Genomic DNA, 20,929 nt, shown 5'->3' on the forward strand with positions numbered 1-20,929 from the left:
AGGTGCCCCATTTTCTGCGTAACACTGGAGTATACCTGAAGGGTGTTCTGGGGGTCAGCGTCCCCACAGCCTGGTTTATGACAATGCCTCATGGTGGATCAGGGCCTGATCAACCAGGCTGTTACTGCTGGCTGCATGCAAACCAACATACATACCACAGGTACTGACTTTAGGTGCCTGTCCAGTACTACTCTGTACACTAAATCATACTTTGTTTTTTTTACTTTATATTTGGTTTGATACCTGTGACCTCATTCAAGGACTCTTCCATTACTGCAGCCTAGCCTGAGGCCAGGCTTCCTCGCTAACTGCTTGGTCATCCAAGCTGTTGCTGCTAGTAATTGACAGATCTTATACATACATAGCTGTCACAACCTGGTTCAGTTCCCTTTCAATAATTTTCAGTTCTCTTCCTTCATATACATAGGAAATTAAGAGAGCATCATCATTATCTGGAAAATAGAATTGGACAAGTTCCTTTGTAAAAATTATCTGCCAATTGTAGTGCCTGCATTGGAATGTAGGCACTACAACTGATCACAGCATCAACATGGAATGTAGGCACTACAACTGACCATAGCATCAACATGGAATGTAGGCACTACAACTGACCATAGCATCAATATGGAACTGTTCAAAGACTGTGCCAAATGAACAATGACCTCAGAACCAGAAGGTATCTGTACAACTGTAAACTTTGGAGATAAATTGTATAAATGGCACAATGGAAAAATAGACACAAATGTAGTATAATGTGATCCTTTATTGACTACATTTCTCCCACACAGTGGGACTTGATAAATCCCACTGTGGGCAAAACATAGTCCATCTGAAACCTTGCTTGCTTAATGTAAATGGTGAATTTGAGGTTTCTGACTAATCTTTTTGTGGAAAACATATCAACCATTCCCCACATAGGATGATCCAAAGAAGAAAACAAATTCACCATTACTTATTCAGTAGCTGTCTTGCCAGAAGTAAGCAGACATTGCAATTCAAATGACTCTCTAAACTGCAACATCCTTACCTTTCCTTCAGAGTGCAGGCACCATATTTCACTCATCCTTTCAGTGCAAGTACAGTGGTACCTCAGGATACGAACTTAATTCGTTCCAGAAGGCTGTTTGAGTGCCGATAATGAACGAATTTGCTCCCTTAAGGAATAATGTAAATTAGATTAATCCATTTCAAGACCCCCAAAAATACACTTACATAATTGTACTGTGTTTTGAGGTGTTTGTATCCCGAGGTACCACTGTACTGTACTTCCCACCCCTAAGCATCCATCAGAGTGCAGGAACTGTATTTCCCACCTCCAGAACTCAGATTCAGTTGAACAATTTTCCTGAATCCATTCATGAAAGTTCTGGCCATATAATCTTTACTACTAAATGTAAAACTTTATGAATACTAGGGGAAGTTTAATGAATGCAATGAGTAGCTAAATAATACAAAAGCTTAATAAATTCTATGGAAAGATTAATGAATACTACCAACTGCTCCATAGTCAACAGATGATACAGACTCAGTCAGAGAACTGCTGTGTGTAGGTTGTGGGGAGTTTAAGTTGCGCTCATAACCTTCAGTGCCACGGTACAGAACGTAATGCTGAATCATGAAGAAAACATCAAATATAACCGAGAAGAGACCAAGGCCAAATTTCGTGGGATCTCCAAAGATAGATCCCCAGTCATTGTAGTTATAGGCAATAATAAACATCTGAGCCACTGAGAGCATTCCTCCAGTGAAGTCCAAGAGGATGTTTCCGATGCTCCAGCCTGACGTGCTCTTCCTCCTGTAGTTGTAGTAGGCCTGCCAATGAAAAAAATTAGGCCAGTTAACAAACTAAACCTTCTGTTTTTTCTTTTTTACATGGTGATCATCTCCCACCTTTATACCTTTGATGTGTTGCAAGAGTTTTTCTACTCCAAGAGCCCGGCCATGGGCCAGGCTTGTCTTGAGCTGGCCTGGTCAATCAGACTGTTGCTGCTGGTGATCTGCTGACTCACACATCCATCACAGCCTGATTGATCTGGCACACAAAATACATTGATAATCAAATCATTCAACAGCTGGCATGCAAGCAGCAAGTGTCCTTAGGATTAGGATTATGTAGCACAGTACACGTAGTGCAGTACCACAGCACAGTAGCTGGTATTATGTAGCACAGTACATGTAGTGCAGTACCACAGCACAGTAGCTAGTATTATGTAGCACAGTACATGTAGTGCAGTACCACAGCACAGTAGCTGGTATTATGTAGCACAGTACATGTAGTGCAGTACCACAGCACAGTAGCTGGTATTATGTAGCACAGTACATGTAGTGCAGTACCACAGCACAGTAGCTGGTATTATGTAGCACAGTACATGTAGTGCAGCACCACAGCACAGTAGCTGGTATTATGTAGCACAGTACATGTAGTGCAGTACCACAGCACAGTAGCTGGTATTATGTAGCACAGTACATGTAGTGCAGTACCACAGCACAGTAGCTGGTATTATGTAGCACAGTACATGTAGTGCAGCACCACAGCACAGTAGCTGGTATTATGTAGCACAGTACATGTAGTGCAGCACCACAGCACAGTAGCTGGTATTATGTAGCACAGTACATGTAGTGCAGCACCACAGCACAGCAGCTGGTATTATGTAGCACAGTACATGTAGTGCAGTACCACAGCACAGCAGCTGGTATTATGTAGCACAGTACATGTAGTGCAGTACCACAGCACAGTAGCTGGTATTATGTAGGACAGTACATGTAGTGCAGTACCACAGCACAGCAGTTGGTATTATGTAGCACAGTACATGCAGTGCAGTACCACAGCACAGCAGTTGGTATTATGTAGCACAGTACATGCAGTGCAGTACCACAGCACAGCAGTTGGTATTATGTAGCACAGTACATGCAGTGCAGTACCACAGCACAGCAGTTGGTATTATGTAGCACAGTACATGCAGTGCAGTACCACAGCACAGCAGTTGGTATTATGTAGCACAGTACATGTAGTGCAGTACCACAGCACAGCAGTTGGTATTATGTAGCACAGTACATGCAGTGCAGTACCACAGCACAGTAGCTGGTATTATGTAGCACAGTACATGCAGTGCAGTACCACAGCACAGCAGTTGGTATTATGTAGCACAGTACATGCAGTGCAGTACCACAGCACAGTAGCTGGTATTATGTAGCACAGTAAAGGACCATAATGGAAATAAGTCAGTGTCTGACATTTTTAGGTTATATTATTATTATTATTATTATTATTGTAGTCTTAAGGTCAAATTTGACCAAAATGCTGTGCACACTAAGGGGCTATCTGCACGCATACCTTAATGTCACCCATCTCTTTACAAACGTTTTAAGCTGAAATAATTATTATTATTATTATTATTATAACTTTGAGCATCAATATAACAGTTTGGTATATGATTTAAGACATATTAGGTTTTTTATAACAATATTTTTTTTATTTTTATTATCACACTGGCCGATTCCCACCAAGGCAGGGTGGCCCGAAAAAGAAAAACTTTCACCATCATTCACTCCATCACTGTCTTGCCAGAAGGGTGCTTTACACTACAGTTTTTAAACTGCAACATTAACACCCCTCCTTCAGAGTGCAGGCACTGTACTTCCCATCTCCAGGACTCAAGTCCGGCCTGCCGGTTTCCCTGAATCCCTTCATAAATGTTACTTTGCTCACACTCCAACAGCACGTCAAGTATTAAAAACCATTTGTCTCCATTCACTCCTATCAAACACGCTCACGCATGCCTGCTGGAAGTCCAAGCCCCTCGCACACAAAACCTCCTTTACCCCCTCCCTCCAACCCTTCCTAGGCCGACCCCTACCCCGCCTTCCTTCCACTACAGACTGATACACTCTTGAAGTCATTCTGTTTCGCTCCATTCTCTCTACATGTCCGAACCACCTCAACAACCCTTCCTCAGCCCTCTGGACAACAGTTTTGGTAATCCCGCACCTCCTCCTAACTTCCAAACTACGAATTCTCTGCATTATATTCACACCACACATTGCCCTCAGACATAATTGGTCGAGTTGGGAGCTGATCGTTATCTGGGGGTTCACTGTATATATGTATAAAAATACACAATATATCCCTCCAAACTACCAATATCCCAAACCCCTCCTTCAGAGTGCAGGCAAGTAAGTAAGTAAGTAAGTAAGTAAGTAAGTAAATTTATTCAGGTATACACAATACAGTTACATAGAATTATCATACATAGCAGCATATGTGTAGAGAACCTAGGATAACCCAAAAAAGTCAGACAGAGTGACTTATTTCCATTGGGGTCCTGTTGTACTTCCCATATATATACACACCCCTCTGGGTTTTCTTCTATTTTCTTTCTAGTTCTTATTCTTGTTTATTTCCTCTTATCTCCATGGGGAAGTGGAACAGAATTCTTCCTCATTAAGCCATGCGTGTTGTAAGAGGCAAGTAAAATGCCGGGAGCAAGGGGCTAGTAACCCCTTCTCCTGTCTAGATTACTAAATTTAAAAAGAGAAACTTTTGTTTTCCTTTTTGGGCCACCCCGCCTCGGCGGGATATGGCCAGTTTGTTGAAAAACAAAACAAAAAGTAAGTTCAAGTTTTTGAAGAGTGGCCAAGTGTGTTGTCTGGCACTGGAATGGATGATAGTCCACACAGCAGCTTTTTGTTGGGTTATTAATGGTTTTATGTGATTTGGTGTAGTAGCTCCCCCAGCACAAATACCATAGGTGAAGTAAGGGAAGAGTAGAAAGTGGTATAGGGTAAGTAGTGTTGTTTGAGGTACATAGTAGCATATCTTGGAGAGGATGACTACTGTTCTGGAGACCTTCTTGCCTATGTGTTGGATGTGGCTATTAAATTTCAATTTCAGTATGAATGATAACATATGAATAAACAAGATTCTTGTTTATGATTATTATTATTAGTGCAATCAAAACTAAGCACTAAACCCAGAAAGGTCATAAAGGGTGGGTTGTTTATAACTTGGGCCATAAGACTGTCTATGCAGAATTTACATCAGAATAAGGAGGTGCTTTTGACTTATAATTCTGAAGTATGTGGCAGCTACCTGGAGAGGAGAGGGTTTTGGGGGTCAGTGTCCCCACTGGCAAACATTTTTTAAATATTTTTCCTGGATAGGCTCAGCTGAATATGTGGTATGTCAAGAAGCACAGTAAAACCTGTCATTAACAGATTTCAGTAGTTCAGGCAGAAAAACTGGACAAACAACCGCTCAGATTATCAGACAAAACGGACAAAAGTCCACAATTGCACATTTTGACCATAGTGAGTGTGTCTGGTTGTTGTCTGATGTATCGGGCCAAGTCCACTAACTCCAACCTTTGTCTGGTACGGACCAAAGTGGCCATGTCCAGGAATGGTCTGATTTCATTTTCCCTGAGTGGTGGGTCAACCACACCAGTTTAGTGTTAGTGTTCACTCACTCATCATCCAGTCTATAATTGTACTTGGATTTAATTTACCTGACTTTGTTAACAAGTTGCATTAAATAAAGAGTACATAGTTAACAATGTAGTCTAAATCTATTGTTAACTGCATTCTTGTGGCCCAATAGAAAACATCTCAGTCATCTACATCTTCGGGATCTACAAATTAATATAGTCTCCTAGTTTTATGTGGATTCATTTAGTCTGCCTGAAATACAATGCATACTAGTGGCTTTCTTTTGTGCCTAACAGTGTTTCATTACATATAAAATACATTATCTTCATAACAAATAAAAAGAAATAAAAATTTGAATTTGAATTCTGAGTGTGTTTGCTTATTTGCAGTGACCGTATTTCTACCAGGAATTTGCTGTATGCAATAAAAATTTGACTTTGATGGGAATGAGTGGTTGATGTGTGTTTGTAACCTGGCACTTTGCATGGCACTGTGGGAGTGATGTGCCATTAAAACATTCTCACAGCAGTGTTTGCATCTCAGTTTGTTTTGTGTGTTTACCTGGAGTTTACCTGGAGAGAGTTCCGGGGGTCAACACCCCCACGGCCCGGTCTGTGACCAGGCCTCCTTCTCAGTAGTAGTAACCAGTTACCAAACCACTGTGCCAGTTGACTCACGACCAACCGTCTCTGCCTGAGTCACTGTATATTCATATTGTGCTGACCTGGCATTATTCAAAGACCCTCTCACATATGGGTACTGTGGGCGGCCAGCAGTCAGTGTTAAGAGAGCAGAGAGATAGGTATGGCTGTAAGGGCGCACTCCACATTATCTGTAATTATACGTAATACCAGCCTACGTGAGTATTTCTTACCTAATCCACGTGTCGAACTCCCACATGATAAATGGTGACAGCGGTGTGGAGCGTGGATTTAGTTTTTACGGGTAATTCCAGACGTTAGAAGACTGTTTGTGAGTAGCCGGCAGGGTCAAAGGTGAACCTCCAGCCAGCCGCTTACCCTCGATTTATCATGTGGGAGTTCGACACGTGGATTAGGTAAGAAATACTCACGTAGGCTGGTATTACGTATAATTACAGATAATGTGGAGTGCGCCCTTACAGCCGTACCTATCTCTCTGCTCTCTTAACACTGACTGCTGGCCGCCCACAGTACCCATATGTGAGAGGGTCTTTGAATAATGCCAGGTCAGCACAATATGAATATACAGTGACTCAGGCAGAGACGGTTGGTCGTGAGTCAACTGGCACAGTGGTTTGGTAACTGGTTACTACTACTGAGATCCTGGTGGATCAGAGCCTGATCAACCAGGCTGTTGCTGCTGGCTGCACGCAATCCAACATACGAGCCACAGCCCGGCTGGTCAGGAACTGACTTTAGGTGCTTGTCCAGTGCCAGCTTGAAGACTGCCAGGGGTCTGTTGGTAATCCCCTTTATGTATGCTGGGAGGCAGTTGAACAGTCTCGGGCCCCTGACACTTATTGTATGGTCTCTTAACGTGCTAGTGACACCCCTGCTTTTCATTGGGGGAATGTTGCATCGTCTGCCAAGTCTTTTGCTTTCGTAGTGAGTGATTTTCGTTTGCAAGTTCGGTACTAGTCCCTCTAGGATTTTCCAGGTGTATATAATCATGTATCTCTCCCGCCTGTGTTCCAGAGAATACAAGTTTAGGAACCTCAAGCACTCCCAGTAATTGAGGTGTTTTATCTCCATTATGCGCACCATAAAGGTTCTCTGTACATTTTCTAGGTCAGCAATTTCACCTGCCTTGAAAGGTGCTGTTAGTGTGCAGCAATATTCCAGCCTAGATAGAACAAGTGACCTGAAGTGTGTCATCATGGGCTTGGCATCCCTAGTTTTGAAGGTTCTCATTATCCATCCTGTCATTTTTCTAGCAGATGCGATTGATACAATGTTATGGTCCTTGAAGGTGAGATCCTCCGACATGATCACTCCCAGGTCTTTGACATTGGTTTTTCGCTCTATTTTGTGGAAGGAATTTGTTTTGTATTCTGATGAAGTTTTAATTTCCTCATGTTTACCTTATCCGAGTAATTGAAATTTCTCATCATTGAACTTCATATTGATGATAAATTAGACACATGTGCAACTCTTGGGTATCTTTATTGAGGAAACGTTTCACCACACAGTGGCTTCATCAGTCCATACAAAGGAGAATCTTGAAGAACAGGAGGAGAATGAGGTAATCAGTCCCTCAACCTCGAGTCGATGTGGTCAGTCCATCAATCTTGAATAGAATACGGCATATGCGCAGAGACGCAGCTTATAAACCGTAGGCAGGAGAGGTGCAGCAGTCGTAAGTGGTGTCACATTTGCCCAATGTGGAAGTAGGTCATGCCCAAGGGTTAGGCAAGCGAAGAGTTTCCTGCCTACGGTTTATAAGCTGCTTCTCTGCGCATATGCCGTATTCTATTCAAGATTGATGGACTGACCACATCGACTCGAGGTTGAGGGACTGATTACCTCATTCTCCTCCTGTTCTTCAAGATTCTCCTTTGTATGGACTGATGAAGCCACTGTGTGGCGAAACGTTTCCTCAATAAAGATACCCAAGAGTTGCGCATGTGTCTAATTTATCAACTTGTCGGTTCTCTGAACCATTCATCTGAACTTCATATTGTTTTCTGCAGCCCACTGAAAGATTTGGTTGATGTCCGCCTGGAGCCTTGCAGTGTCTGCAATGGAAGACACTGTCATGCAGATTCGGGTGTCATCTGCAAAGGAAGACACGGTGCTGTGGCTGACATCCTTGTCTATGTCAGATATGAGGATGAGAAACAAGATGGGAGCGAGTACTGTGTCTTGTGGAACAGAGCTTTTCACCGTAACTGCCTCAGACTTTACTTTGTTGACTACTACTCTTTGTGTTCTGTTTGTGAGGAAATTATAAATTCATCTACCAACTTTTCCTGTTATTCCTTTAGCATGCATTTTGTGCGCTATTACGCCATGGTCACACTTGTCGAAGGCTTTTGCAAAGTCTGTATATATTACATCCGCATTCTTTTTGTCTTCTAGTGCATCTAGGACCTTGTTGTAGTGATCCAGTAGTTGAGACAGACAGGAGCGACCTGCTCGAAACCCACGTTGCCCTGGGTTGTGTAATTGATGGGTGTCTAGATGGGTGGCGATCTTGCTTCTTAGGACCCTTTCAAAGATTTTTATATGGAATGTTACTGCTATCTGTCTGTAGTTCTTTGCTATTGCTTTACTGCCCCCTTTGTGGAGTGGGGCTATGTCTGTTGTTTTTAGTAACTGTGGGACGACCCCCGTGTCCATGCTCCTTCTCCATAGGATGGTAAAAGCTCATGATAGGGGCTTCTTGCAGTTCTTGATGAACACAGAGTTCCATGAGTCTGGCCCTGGGGCAGAGTGCATGGGCATGTCATTTATCACCTGTTCGAAGTCATTTGGCATCAGGATAACATCAGATAGGCTTGTGTTAACCAAATTCTGTGGCTCTCTCATAAAAAATTCATTTTGATCTTCGACTCTCAGTCTGGTTAGCGGCCTGCTAAAAACTGAGTCATATTGGGACTTGAGTAGCTCACTCATTTCCTTGCTGTCATCTGTGTAGGACCCATCTTGTTTAAGTATGGGCCCAATACTGGATGTTGTTCTCGACTTCTATTTGGCATAAGAAAAGAAATACTTTGGGTTTCTTTCGATTTCATTTATGGCTTTTAGTTCTTCCTGTGATTCCTGAATCCTATAAGATTCCTTTAGCTTAAGTTCGATGTTTGCTATTTTTCTGACCAGTGACTCCCTACGCATTTCAAATATATTGGCCTCTTTTAGCCGCTCTGTTATTCTTTTCCGTCGCCCGTAAAGGATTTAGATTAGATTTTGCCACCGAAGTGGCTAGTTTATTGTGCACCCCATATCCATCCTGTGGACGGTAGCGCAAGAGCATATGGATACACAAAAGGCCCAGGAACTAGGCCCCAAAGGGTTAACAGGAATACATATGGATTTATATCTACATATCTATAGTTCACTTATCTGTTACAAGCAAATTTAGGAAATTTGCTTAGTATATCTGGTATCTTATTTTCATTAATAAGATATCTTGACATGTCACATAGGTTATTATACTGTCTGTCTCTGTATTCTTCAATAAGTGGACAATTAAGCACATAGTGTTCAAGACAGTGACCATATGCCTGATCACATAATTTACATTTAGTTTGATCATCATCTGTGTGTCTCCCAAACTGCCAGAAGTACTTGTAACCAAGCCTAAGCCTGGCCACTACAACATCAGTCAGTCTGTTCACATTGCACGATGCTCCATAAACATACTTATCTACGTTCATGTTATCATAGTGGGTTATAGATCTACTCAGGCTTCTAACTGCATTCCTATAACAATCATTTTCATTATTTACTTCTCTCCTAATATTATTCCTAATGCTAGACACAGTTATACCAAAGTTATATTCTACATTCTGCTTCTGGGTACTCTTCTTGGCTAACATATCAACTTTATCATGAAGGAGTAATCCAATGTGTGATGGGATCCATAGCAATTGTACATTAATTCCTTTGTCCCTAATTTTTGAGTATCTATACCTGGCTTCTCCAATGAGCATGTTGTTGGAGTCATTATATGAGTCAAGAGCCTTCAATGATGACATAGAATCAGTAATGATGATAGAGTCAAGCTCAGTGTCATAGGTTAGCTTTAGCGCCATTAGGATTGCAAACAATTCAGTTTGCAGTGTAGATGCCCAGCTGTTAATTGTTATGCCTAACTCAACAAATTTATTATGGTTCTTAACTAGGGAGGTGGCAACAAGAGCAGATGCAGCCCTGCCAGAAGACTCCTGTTTAGATCCATCAGTGTATATAACTTGTGATAAGTTATTACTACCAGCTAGGTGAGAAATTTCTTCTTGAGCAGTTGCTCTAACAAGAGATTTAAGGAAGGGATTACTAGCAATGTAAAGGGAGCACCTGTCTCTTTCTATTTTACATCTACTCCTCCTTTTTCTTAAAGGAATAAGCCTTGAGCATACATCGAGTGCCACCAAGTTAATCTGTTCTAGGCATAAGTTGGGGTCTGTGTTGCTTAGTCTATCTTCCCAGCTTATATCGTTTAGGACTTGGTTTACTTGGTCCCACTTTATGTTCTTGTTACTGAAGTTGAATTTAGTGAAGGCTCCCTCGTGACTAATCTCATTTTGTCAATCTGAACCTCGATTATGTTGTGATCTGAGTATATTGTTTTTGATATGGTGACATTTCGTATCAGATCATCATTGTTAGTGAAGATGAGGTCTAGTGTATTCTCCAGTCTAGTAGGCTCTATTATTTTTCTGCTTTAAGTTGAATTTTGTGCAGAGATTGAAAAGCTTGTGTGTGTGTGAGTTCTCGTCAGAGCTGCCTCCTGGTGTTATCACTGCAACAACATTATTTGCTATATTCCTCCATTATAGGTACCTCAAGTTGTCTGCAGTTGCCTCAAGTTGCCTCAAGTGTGTCTGCAGTTACAGCATCCTGCTAAATCAACTCATAGTCTGTCCACAACCTACACAAGATTTGGAAGAAGACTTCTCTAGCACTGAAGATGAAGTTGAAATTTTTTTATCATTTTAAGATTAAGATTAAAATTTTTATTTTGATAAATTACATGGTTGTACAGAGGAATATAATAGTTGGGTGTACATGCCAAAAGACCCTTTGTATGTAGAGAATTTTGGGCAAACTTAACCCTTTGACTGTTTCCGACGTATAAATACGTCTTACGAGCCAATGTTTCTGACGTATTTATACGCATAAATTCTAGCAGCTTCAAATCAAGCAGGAGAAAGCTGCTAGGCCCACATGTGAGAGAATGGGTCTCCATGGTCAGTGTGCACCATATAAAAAAAATCGGGGAGCCAGTGGTGCATTGTGGGAATGCCATTTCAGTTGTCATTTTTCAGCATGTCTAGTGGTAAGAAATATGTGATTCCCCAGCAAATCTGGGACTCTTCTCTTCCCAAGTGATGCTCTAACACAGATGGAAGTGTCAGTGAAGATCAATTTCATGATTTGGAGGAGTTTGAGACCAAAAGCAATGGAGGAGGAGGAGGGGGAGGAGGGGAGGAGGAGGAGGAGGGGGAGGAGGGGAGGAAGAGGAGGAGGAGGAGGAGGAGGGAAGGAAGAGGAGGAGGAGGAGGAGGAGGAGGAGGAGGAGGAGGAGGAGAAGAGGAGGAGGAGGAGGAAGAAGAAGATGTAATAATATTGTTCCCTTGAAGCAAGAAAAAAAAAAGTCCACCCCATGACAGTGACAAGATAAGGGGAGATAACATCTGATAAGAGCTGACTTTGATGAGTGTAAAGGAGGGTAATATTACATGACCATCGCCTCCCTTTGTTTTTGCTGGTACACAAACATTTCTGTCTGTCTATTTGTCTGTCTGTCAAGCTCCCTGTCTGTCCATCTAGCTCTCTGTCTCAGAGAGAGCCACAAGACTGTGTCAATGACACGTTTACTCACATCTTCAAGCAGAGTATAGCACTTTGTCTGGATTTCTTGGGTTATCCTAGGTAATTTACACTATGTATACTTGTATTTATGTGTACCTGTGAGACAGAGATAGGCAGACAGAAAGAGAGACAGATTGAAAGATATAGAATGAGGGAGAAAGATAATTAGATAGAATGGAGGAGGGGAAGCAGCATCCGACCCCATTGTTTTGACAGGGGTAGGGGTAGTGACTAATGAGATAATATGTCACTTTGACAGCTGCCGACTTCTGACTCAAAACAATTATAAGCCACACACTCGCACACAAGGAGGAGGAGAAGGAGGAGGAGAAGAAGGAGAAGAAGGAGGAGAAGAAGGAGGAGAAGAAGGAGGAGAAGGAGGAGAAGAAGGAGAAGAAGAAGGAGAAGAAGAAGAAGGAGAAGAAGAAGGAGAAGAAGAAGGAGAAGAAGAAGGAGAAGAAGAAGGAGAAGAAGAAGGAGAAGAAGAAGGAGAAGAAGAAGAAGAAGAAGAAGAAGAAGAAGAAGAAGAAGAAGAAGAAGGAGAAGAAGAAGGAGAAGAAGAAGGAGAAGGAGAAGAAGAAGGAGAAGAAGAAGGAGAAGAAGAAGGAGAAGAAGAAGAAGAAGAAGAAGAAGAAGAAGAAGAAGAAGAAGAAGAAGAAGAAGAAGAATTGTTTGTTTGTTTGTTTGTTTGTTTGTGTAAACAAGTTTTGTAAACAATATATTGATAATTATGTTTGTGTGCTTATTGTGTTGTATACAACGAGTGTATATATATACATTGCACCTTACTTTGGTCTCATAGGCCACATAAGTTATGTGAAAAAATAAAATAGTGAAAAAAACAACAAACCTTCAAATACAAGTAAACTAAAGTTTACCGGGTGAGCGGCAGTCGCCGCTGTTGCCATACGCGGCTCATTTTCTGCAAACTTCACGGCTCTATATCTCGGTAAGTACCAATGGCAAAAATTTTTTTTTTGGACTAAAACACTCAGAAAAATAATCTTAACATTTTCATAAGAAAAAATAATTTTTTTTTTTTTTGAATATTTGGCGACATAGAATGACAGTTTCAGAGAGGGGCCTGAAACAGTCAAAGGGTTAAAGATTGACTTAAGAATAGTAAGGCAATAATACATAGTTCATATGATCATTTTGAGGAGCCATCTGAACTTGGACATGCATTCAACACTGAGAAGTTGACCATTCTCTCCATTAAGAAAAAGAATGCTGAAAGCATTAGAAGCTTTGTATACATCCTTTATTACTAAAATATCAATTAAAGAGTAAGAAACCTGTTGTTGGAGATGGTGGGAAAATGCTGGCAGTGTGGGTGGAAGATGAACACTGTAAGAAAATAAATTTCTGCTCTGCCACAATCAGGGATAAAGCCCTGAAAATTTATGAATAACTGATACAAAATGAAACTGAACATCAAAAGACCTTCACAGCTGGTTTGACAAATTCCTTCAACATCACAACTTGCACAACATTAAGGTGACTGGAGAATCTGCAAGTGCAGATGAAGATTTTGAGCTTGACAACTCAGCACCTGGAAGTAAGAAGCTAGTAACACCATTCCCTGCATAAATTATTTTTTTTTTTTTTTATTATCACACTGGCCGATTCCCACCAAGGCAGGGTGGCCCGAAAAAGAAAAACTTTCACCATCATTCACTCCATCACTGTCTTGCCAGAAGGGTGCTTTACACTACAGTTTTTAAACTGCAACATTAACACCCCTCCTTCAGAGTGCAGGCACTGTACTTCCCATCTCCAGGACTCAAGTCCGGCCTGCCGGTTTCCCTGAATCCCTTCATAAATGTTACTTTGCTCACACTCCAACAGCACGTCAAGTATTAAAAACCATTTGTCTCCATTCACTCCATTCAAACACGCTTACGCATGCCTGCTGGAAGTCCAAGCCCCTCGCACACAAAACCTCCTTTACCCCCTCCCTCCAACCTTTCCTAGGCTGACCCCTACCCCGCCTTCCTTCCACTACAGACTGATACACTCTTGAAGTCATTCTGTTTCGCTCCATTCTCTCTACATGTCCGAACCACCTCAACAACCCTTCCTCAGCCCTCTGGACAACAGTTTTGGTAATCCCGCACCTCCTCCTAACTTCCAAACTACGAATTCTCTGCATTATATTCACACCACACATTGCCCTCAGACATGACATCTCCACTGCCTCCAGCCTTCTCCTCGCTGCAACATTCATCACCCACGCTTCACACCCATATAAGAGCGTTGGTAAAACTATACTCTCATACATTCCCCTCTTTGCCTCCAAGGACAAAGTTCTTTGTCTCCACAGACTCCTAAGTGCACCACTCACTCTTTTTCCCTCATCAATTCTATGATTCACCTCATCTTTCATAGACCCATCCGCTGACACGTCCACTCCCAAATATCTGAATACGTTCACCTCCTCCATACTCTCTCCCTCCAATCTGATATTCAATCTTTCATCACCTAATCTTTTTGTTATCCTCATAACCTTACTCTTTCCTGTATTCACCTTTAATTTTCTTCTTTTGCACACCCTACCAAATTCATCCACCAATCTCTGCAGCTTCTCTTCAGAATCTCCCAAGAGCACAGTGTCATCAGCAAAGAGCAGCTGTGACAACTCCCACTTTGTGTGTGATTCTTTATCTTTTAACTCCACGCCTCTTGCCAAGACCATCGCATTTACTTCTCTTACAACCCCATCTATAAATATATTAAACAACCACGGTGACATCACACATCCTTGTCTAAGGCCTACTTTTACTGGGAAATAATTTCCCTCTTTCCTACATACTCTAACTTGAGCCTCACTATCCTCGTAAAAACTCTTCACTGCTTTCAGTAACCTACCTCCTACACCATACACTTGCAACATCTGCCACATTGCCCCCCTATCCACCCTGTCATACGCCTTTTCCAAATCCATAAATGCCACAAAGACCTCTTTAGCCTTATCTAAATACTGTTCACTTATATGTTTCACTGTAAACACCTGGTCCACACACCCCCTACCTTTCCTAAAGCCTCCTTGTTCATCTGCTATCCTATTCTCCGTCTTACTCTTAATTCTTTCAATTATAACTCTACCATACACTTTACCAGGTACACTCAACAGACTTATCCCCCTATAATTTTTGCACTCTCTTTTATCCCCTTTGCCTTTATACAAAGGAACTATGCATGCTCTCTGCCAATCCCTAGGTACCTTACCCTCTTCCATACATTTATTAAATAATTGCACCAACCACTCCAAAACTATATCCCCACCTGCTTTTAACATTTCTATCTTTATCCCATCAATCCCGGCTGCCTTACCCCCTTTCATTTTACCTACTGCCTCACGAACTTCCCCCACACTCACAACTGGCTCTTCCTCACTCCTACAAGATGTTATTCCTCCTTGCCCTATACACGAAATCACAGCTTCCCTATCTTCATCAACATTTAACAATTCCTCAAAATATTCCCTCCATCTTCCCAATACCTCTAACTCTCCATTTAATAACTCTCCTCTCCTATTTTTAACTGACAAATCCATTTGTTCTCTAGGCTTTCTTAACTTGTTAATCTCACTCCAAAACTTTTTCTTATTTTCAACAAAATTTGTTGATAACATCTCACCCACTCTCTCATTTGCTCTCTTTTTACATTGCTTCACCACTCTCTTAACCTCTCTCTTTTTCTCCATATACTCTTCCCTCCTTGCATCACTTCTACTTTGTAAAAACTTCTCATATGCTAACTTTTTCTCCCTTACTACTCTCTTTACATCATCATTCCACCAATCGCTCCTCTTCCCTCCTGCACCCACTTTCCTGTAACCACAAACTTCTGCTGAACACTCTAACACTACATTTTTAAACCTACCCCATACCTCTTCGACCCCATTGCCTATGCTCTCATTAGCCCATCTATCCTCCAATAGCTGTTTATATCTTACCCTAACTGCCTCCTCTTTTAGTTTATAAACCTTCACCTCTCTCTTCCCTGATGCTTCTATTCTCCTTGTATCCCATCTACCTTTTACTCTCAGTGTAGCTACAACTAGAAAGTGATCTGATATATCTGTGGCCCCTCTATAAACATGTACATCCTGAAGTCTACTCAACAGTCTTTTATCTACCAATACATAATCCAACAAACTACTGTCATTTCGCCCTACATCATATCGTGTATACTTATTTATCCTCTTTTTCTTAAAATATGTATTACCTATAACTAAACCCCTTTCTATACAAAGTTCAATCAAAGGGCTCCCATTATCATTTACACCTGGCACCCCAAACTTACCTACCACACCCTCTCTAAAAGTTTCTCCTACTTTAGCATTCAGGTCCCCTACCACAATTACTCTCTCACTTGGTTCAAAGGCTCCTATACATTCACTTAACATCTCCCAAAATCTCTCTCTCTCCTCTGCATTCCTCTCTTCTCCAGGTGCATACACGTTTATTATGACCCACTTCTCGCATCCAACCTTTACTTTAATCCACATAATTCTTGAATTTACACATTCATATTCTCTTTTCTCCTTCCATAACTGATCATTTAACATTACTGCTACCCCTTCCTTTGCTCTAACTCTCTCAGATACTCCAGATTTAATCCCATTTATTTCCCCCCACTGAAATTCTCCTACCCCCTTCAGCTTTGTTTCGCTTAGAGCCAGGACATCCAACTTCTTTTCATTCATAACATCAGCAATCATCTGTTTCTTGTCATCTGCACTACATCCACGCACATTTAAGCATCCCAATTTTATAAAGTTTTTCTTCTTCTCTTTTTTTAGTAAATGTATACAGGAGAAGGGTTACTAGCCCATTGCTCCCGGCATTTTAGTCGCCTCATACGACACGCATGGCTTACGGAGGAAAGATTCTTTTCCACTTCCCCATGGACAATAGAAGAAATAAAAAAGAACAAGAGCTATTTAGAAAAAGGAGAAAAACCTAGATGTATGTATATATATATATGCATGTGCGTGTCTGTGAAGTGTGACCAAAGTGTAAGTAGGAGTAGCAAGATATCCCTGTTATCTAGCGTGTTTATGAGACAGAAAAAGAAACCAGCAATCCTACCATCATGCAAAACAGTTACAGGTTTTTGTTTCACAGTCATCTGGCAGGACGGTAGTACTTCCCTGGGTGGTTGGGTCACTCTGCCTTAGTGGGAAATGACTGGTGTGTTACAAAAAACTCAGCACCATCACCGCCACCACACTCCTCCACCTGTGACAGTCTGCTGATCTTGCTACATATTACTTTACAAATTAGGAATAAGAAATGAATTTTGGATATATTTTCTTCTATTGTTTATCGACCAAATTCATTTCTTTTTTTTTTTTTTTTCTTTTTTGTTTTGCCATATATGGGCCAGTAGACCTTTTACAACATTCCCCCATTCTTCTATTCACATATAATAACTGCTTCATGCATATGTGCCATATTTTGTGGATTAGATGCAATTTTTTTCCATAAAATGTCTCCAAAAACCACCATGCAGCCTATAAACTGAAGGTCAGTGACAGGAGCTATAAGTTTGGGGTGTGGGGCGGGCTGTAGCTCTCCCAGTTATTTCCAACGCAGAGCCATTGAAACTAAAACAAGTCTTATAAGCCGAGAAATATGGTAATTAGCTCGTATCTGTCGGAGTAAAATGTGGAACTGGAAGTCTCAGAAAGAATGTCTGGTAACACACAGCTCACACACTGAGCTGTGTGTTACCAGACATGCCCTAATGTTTCCGCTCCAGTATGGACGGAAACATTAAAATGTGTTTCCTTAAGACACCTGCTGTCCGTGTTCACCTTAGCAATAAGTAGGTACCTGGGTGTTAGCCAACTGGTGTGGATTGTATCCTGGGGACAAAATTAACCTAAATTTGCCTGAAATGCTCTGCATAACAAATGGCTTTCTATACAGTATGTCACTGATGTCAGCTATGGTCTGTATAAGTTGTACCATGTACGTACTTATAGAAATAAAGATTACTATTATTATTACTATTATTTGTTATGTGCAGTGGGCCAGGAATACATCCATCAAACAGAGTGCTATTTAGGAAATTAGAAGGTATGGGTTAACAAATGCATTAATTAGAGGGCTGGAGAAGGATTTTTGAAATGGTTTAGGCATTTATAGGATGAAGTAAACTAGGATTATTAGGAGGGTAATGAATCTGAGGTGAAGATAAGGAGGGATACAGGTCATCCAAGAAATGGCTGGAAGGAGGAGATAAAGGTTTTGCATGCTAGGGGTCTGAATATCCAGCAGGCTCAATAAAGCATTAAGTCATATTTAGTGGAGGCAAGTAGGTTTTATGGCTTAACATGCTGTTGGAGTGTAAGTAAATGTTTATGAAGGAATTCAAGGACACCAGTTCCTGGGCTTGAGTCCTGGAGGTAGGATATATGTAGAGTGCTTGCACTTTGAGATAGGGGTGGAGGTGAGAAATACAGTGCCTGTACCCTGAAGAAGTGAGGATGTTACAGTGCAGAGGGTCATCTTAACTGTGATGTCAGCACACTTCTGGCAAGACAGCAATTGAATGAATGACTGTGGATTCATTTCCTCTTTTATGGGTCACCCTCTCTCAGTGGCAGATGGTTGGCATGTTGAAAAATGATAATTAATAAAAATAATAAAAAATAATAAAATAAAAATGATAATAATAACAAAGTGGGAAATACAGTGCCTGCGCTCTGAAGGAGAGGTGTTGATATGTTGCAACTTTTGAACTGCAGTGTAAGCACACCTCTGACATAACAGTGATGGAGTGAATGATGAAGGTGATTCTTCTTTTTTGGGTCACCCTGTCTTGGTGGGAAACAGCAAGTGTGTTAATAAATAATAATAATAATAATAATAATAATAATAATAATAATAATAATAATAATAATAATAATAATAGAAAATAATTTTATTTCAATTCTTTATACATAAATACAGCTTCTCCTCACTTAGCGACGTACAGTGGTCCCTCGTTGTTCGTAATTAATCCGTTCCTGGAGCCGTTACTATAAACGAAATTTACGATTTACGAATCAATTTTCCCCATAAGAAATAATGTAAATACAATTAATCCGTTCCTGACACCCAGAAGTATTAAAACAAAAAATTTTTTAACATGAAATATACATGTAGTACATAAACAATACAATGGGAAATGATGAATGAAACATTAACAGCATAACACTTACCTTTATTGGAGATTCTTCTTAGTGTATGGGAGACTGGAGGAGGAGAGAGAGTGGATTGTTTATAGTTTGGAAGGGGAATCCCCTTCCATCAACACCTCAGGTACCAATTGCTTTTCTGGGGTTGCTTCTCTTCTCTGTTTCTTAATGCCACTAGGACCACCTTGAGAGTCACTGGAGTCCTGTCTCACAAAATAACTGTGGAGAGTGCTCTGTTTCTGGCGTCTCTTTAACACTTCCCTAAAATGGCCCAAGACTTTGTCAGTGTACATGTTGCCAACCTGGCTTGCAACAACCTTGTTAGGGTGATGTTTCTCCATAAAGCTTTCCATCTTACCCCACATAGTAAAAATCTCTTTAATTTCTGAAGAAGGCACCTTCTTCCATCTCTCTTCCTCCTCCTCTGCAGCAAGATTCTGAGCTGTGATGTGTTGCTCTTCCTGCTGAAGCTCTTGCAGCTCCTCAGTGGTGAGCTCTTCATTGTGGTCTTCCACCAATTCTTCCACATCCTCCAAACTCACATCCAACCCCATGGAACTCCCCAGTGCCACAATTGATTTTACAACAGGCATAGGCAGAGTTCAAAGTCCTGGTAGTCACTCCCTCCCAAGCCATACCTATAAGGGTTATGCAGTGGAGGATGCTGAAGTGTTCTCTCCAAAATTCCCTTAGGGTCAAGTGAGTGTCTGTGGTCACAGTCAAGCACCTGTGAAACATTGCTTTTGTGTAGAGTTTTTTAAAGTTTGCAATAACCTGCTGGTCCATGGGTTGGAGGAGAGGAGCGGTATTCGGGGGCAAGAACTTTACTGTGATGAACCCAAACTCCTCGAAAATTAGGTCATCCAAGTTTGGAGGATGAGCAGGCACACACTTGAGATCCAATCTCTTTTCCAGGAGATACTCCTTCACACTAGAGCCAAACACTTCATTGAACCACTCGACGAAAATTTCCCCCATGACCCATGCCTTACTATTAGATTTCCAAAACACACACAATTTACTCTTCATAACATTGTTTTTCCTGAACACTCTGGGATTTTTAGAATGGTACACTAGTAATGGCTTCACTTTGAAATCCCCACTAGCATTAGCACAGAACATTAGCGTCAGCCTGTCTTTCATAGGCTTGTGTCCTGGCATTGCCTTTTCTTCTTGTGTAATGAAGGTCCTCTTTGGCATTTTCTTACAAAAGAGGCCTGTTTCGTCACAATTGAACACTTGTTCAGGTTTCAGTCCTTCAGCCTCTATGTACTCCTGGAATTCATGCACATATTTTTCAGCCGCCTTGTGGTCCGAACTGGCAGCCTCACCATGCCTTACCACACTGTGTATGCCAGTACGGTTCTTAAATCTCTCAAACCAGCCTTTGCTGGCCTTAAATTCACTCCACCACTATTTGCAGGCAATTTCTTTACCAAATCTTCATGCAACTGCCTAGCCTTTTCACAAATACAGTAAACGAAGTCATAAGAGTATCTCCTGCTAATTGTTTCTCATTTATCCACACCAATAATAACTTCTCAACCTCTTCCAGTACTGGTGATCTCATGTTTGTCAACATAGTTACAGTGGACCCCCGCATAACGATGGCATCGCATAGCGATTTTTCCGCATAACGATTACTTTTATCGCAAAATTTTTGCCCCGCATACCGATTAAAAACCCGCATACCGATTTTCGTCCGAGACGCGTCCAATGTGCCCTCACATGTGCCGGCCGTCCCATTGTTTACCAGCCAGCCTCCGCGGTAACATCCAAGCATACACTCGGAATATTT

General features: G+C 41.3%; 1 protein-coding gene across 2 annotated transcripts in view; it reads right to left on the reverse strand.

Moving 5' to 3' along the window:
- Positions 1–745: 745 nt before the first annotated feature.
- LOC128704568 (cystinosin homolog) overlaps positions 746–20,929 on the reverse strand; it is a 29,767-nt gene continuing 9,583 nt past the window's right edge. The window contains exons 2-3 of one of the 2 annotated variants that reach the window (XM_070079762.1): positions 18,651–18,768; positions 1,683–1,812 (exon numbers count right to left, since the gene is read on the reverse strand). In XM_070079762.1, coding sequence (XP_069935863.1) covers positions 1,700–1,812; positions 18,651–18,768 — 231 coding nt within the window. In that variant the 3' untranslated portion in view covers positions 1,683–1,699. Of the gene's footprint in view, positions 1,813–18,650; positions 18,769–20,929 lie in introns of both variants that reach the window. The other variant, XM_053799692.2, reaches the window with a different exon arrangement.

The sequence above is a fragment of the Cherax quadricarinatus genome, unplaced genomic scaffold (assembly GCF_038502225.1).
Source record: "Cherax quadricarinatus isolate ZL_2023a unplaced genomic scaffold, ASM3850222v1 Contig15, whole genome shotgun sequence".
Lineage (NCBI taxonomy): Eukaryota > Metazoa > Arthropoda > Malacostraca > Decapoda > Parastacidae > Cherax > Cherax quadricarinatus.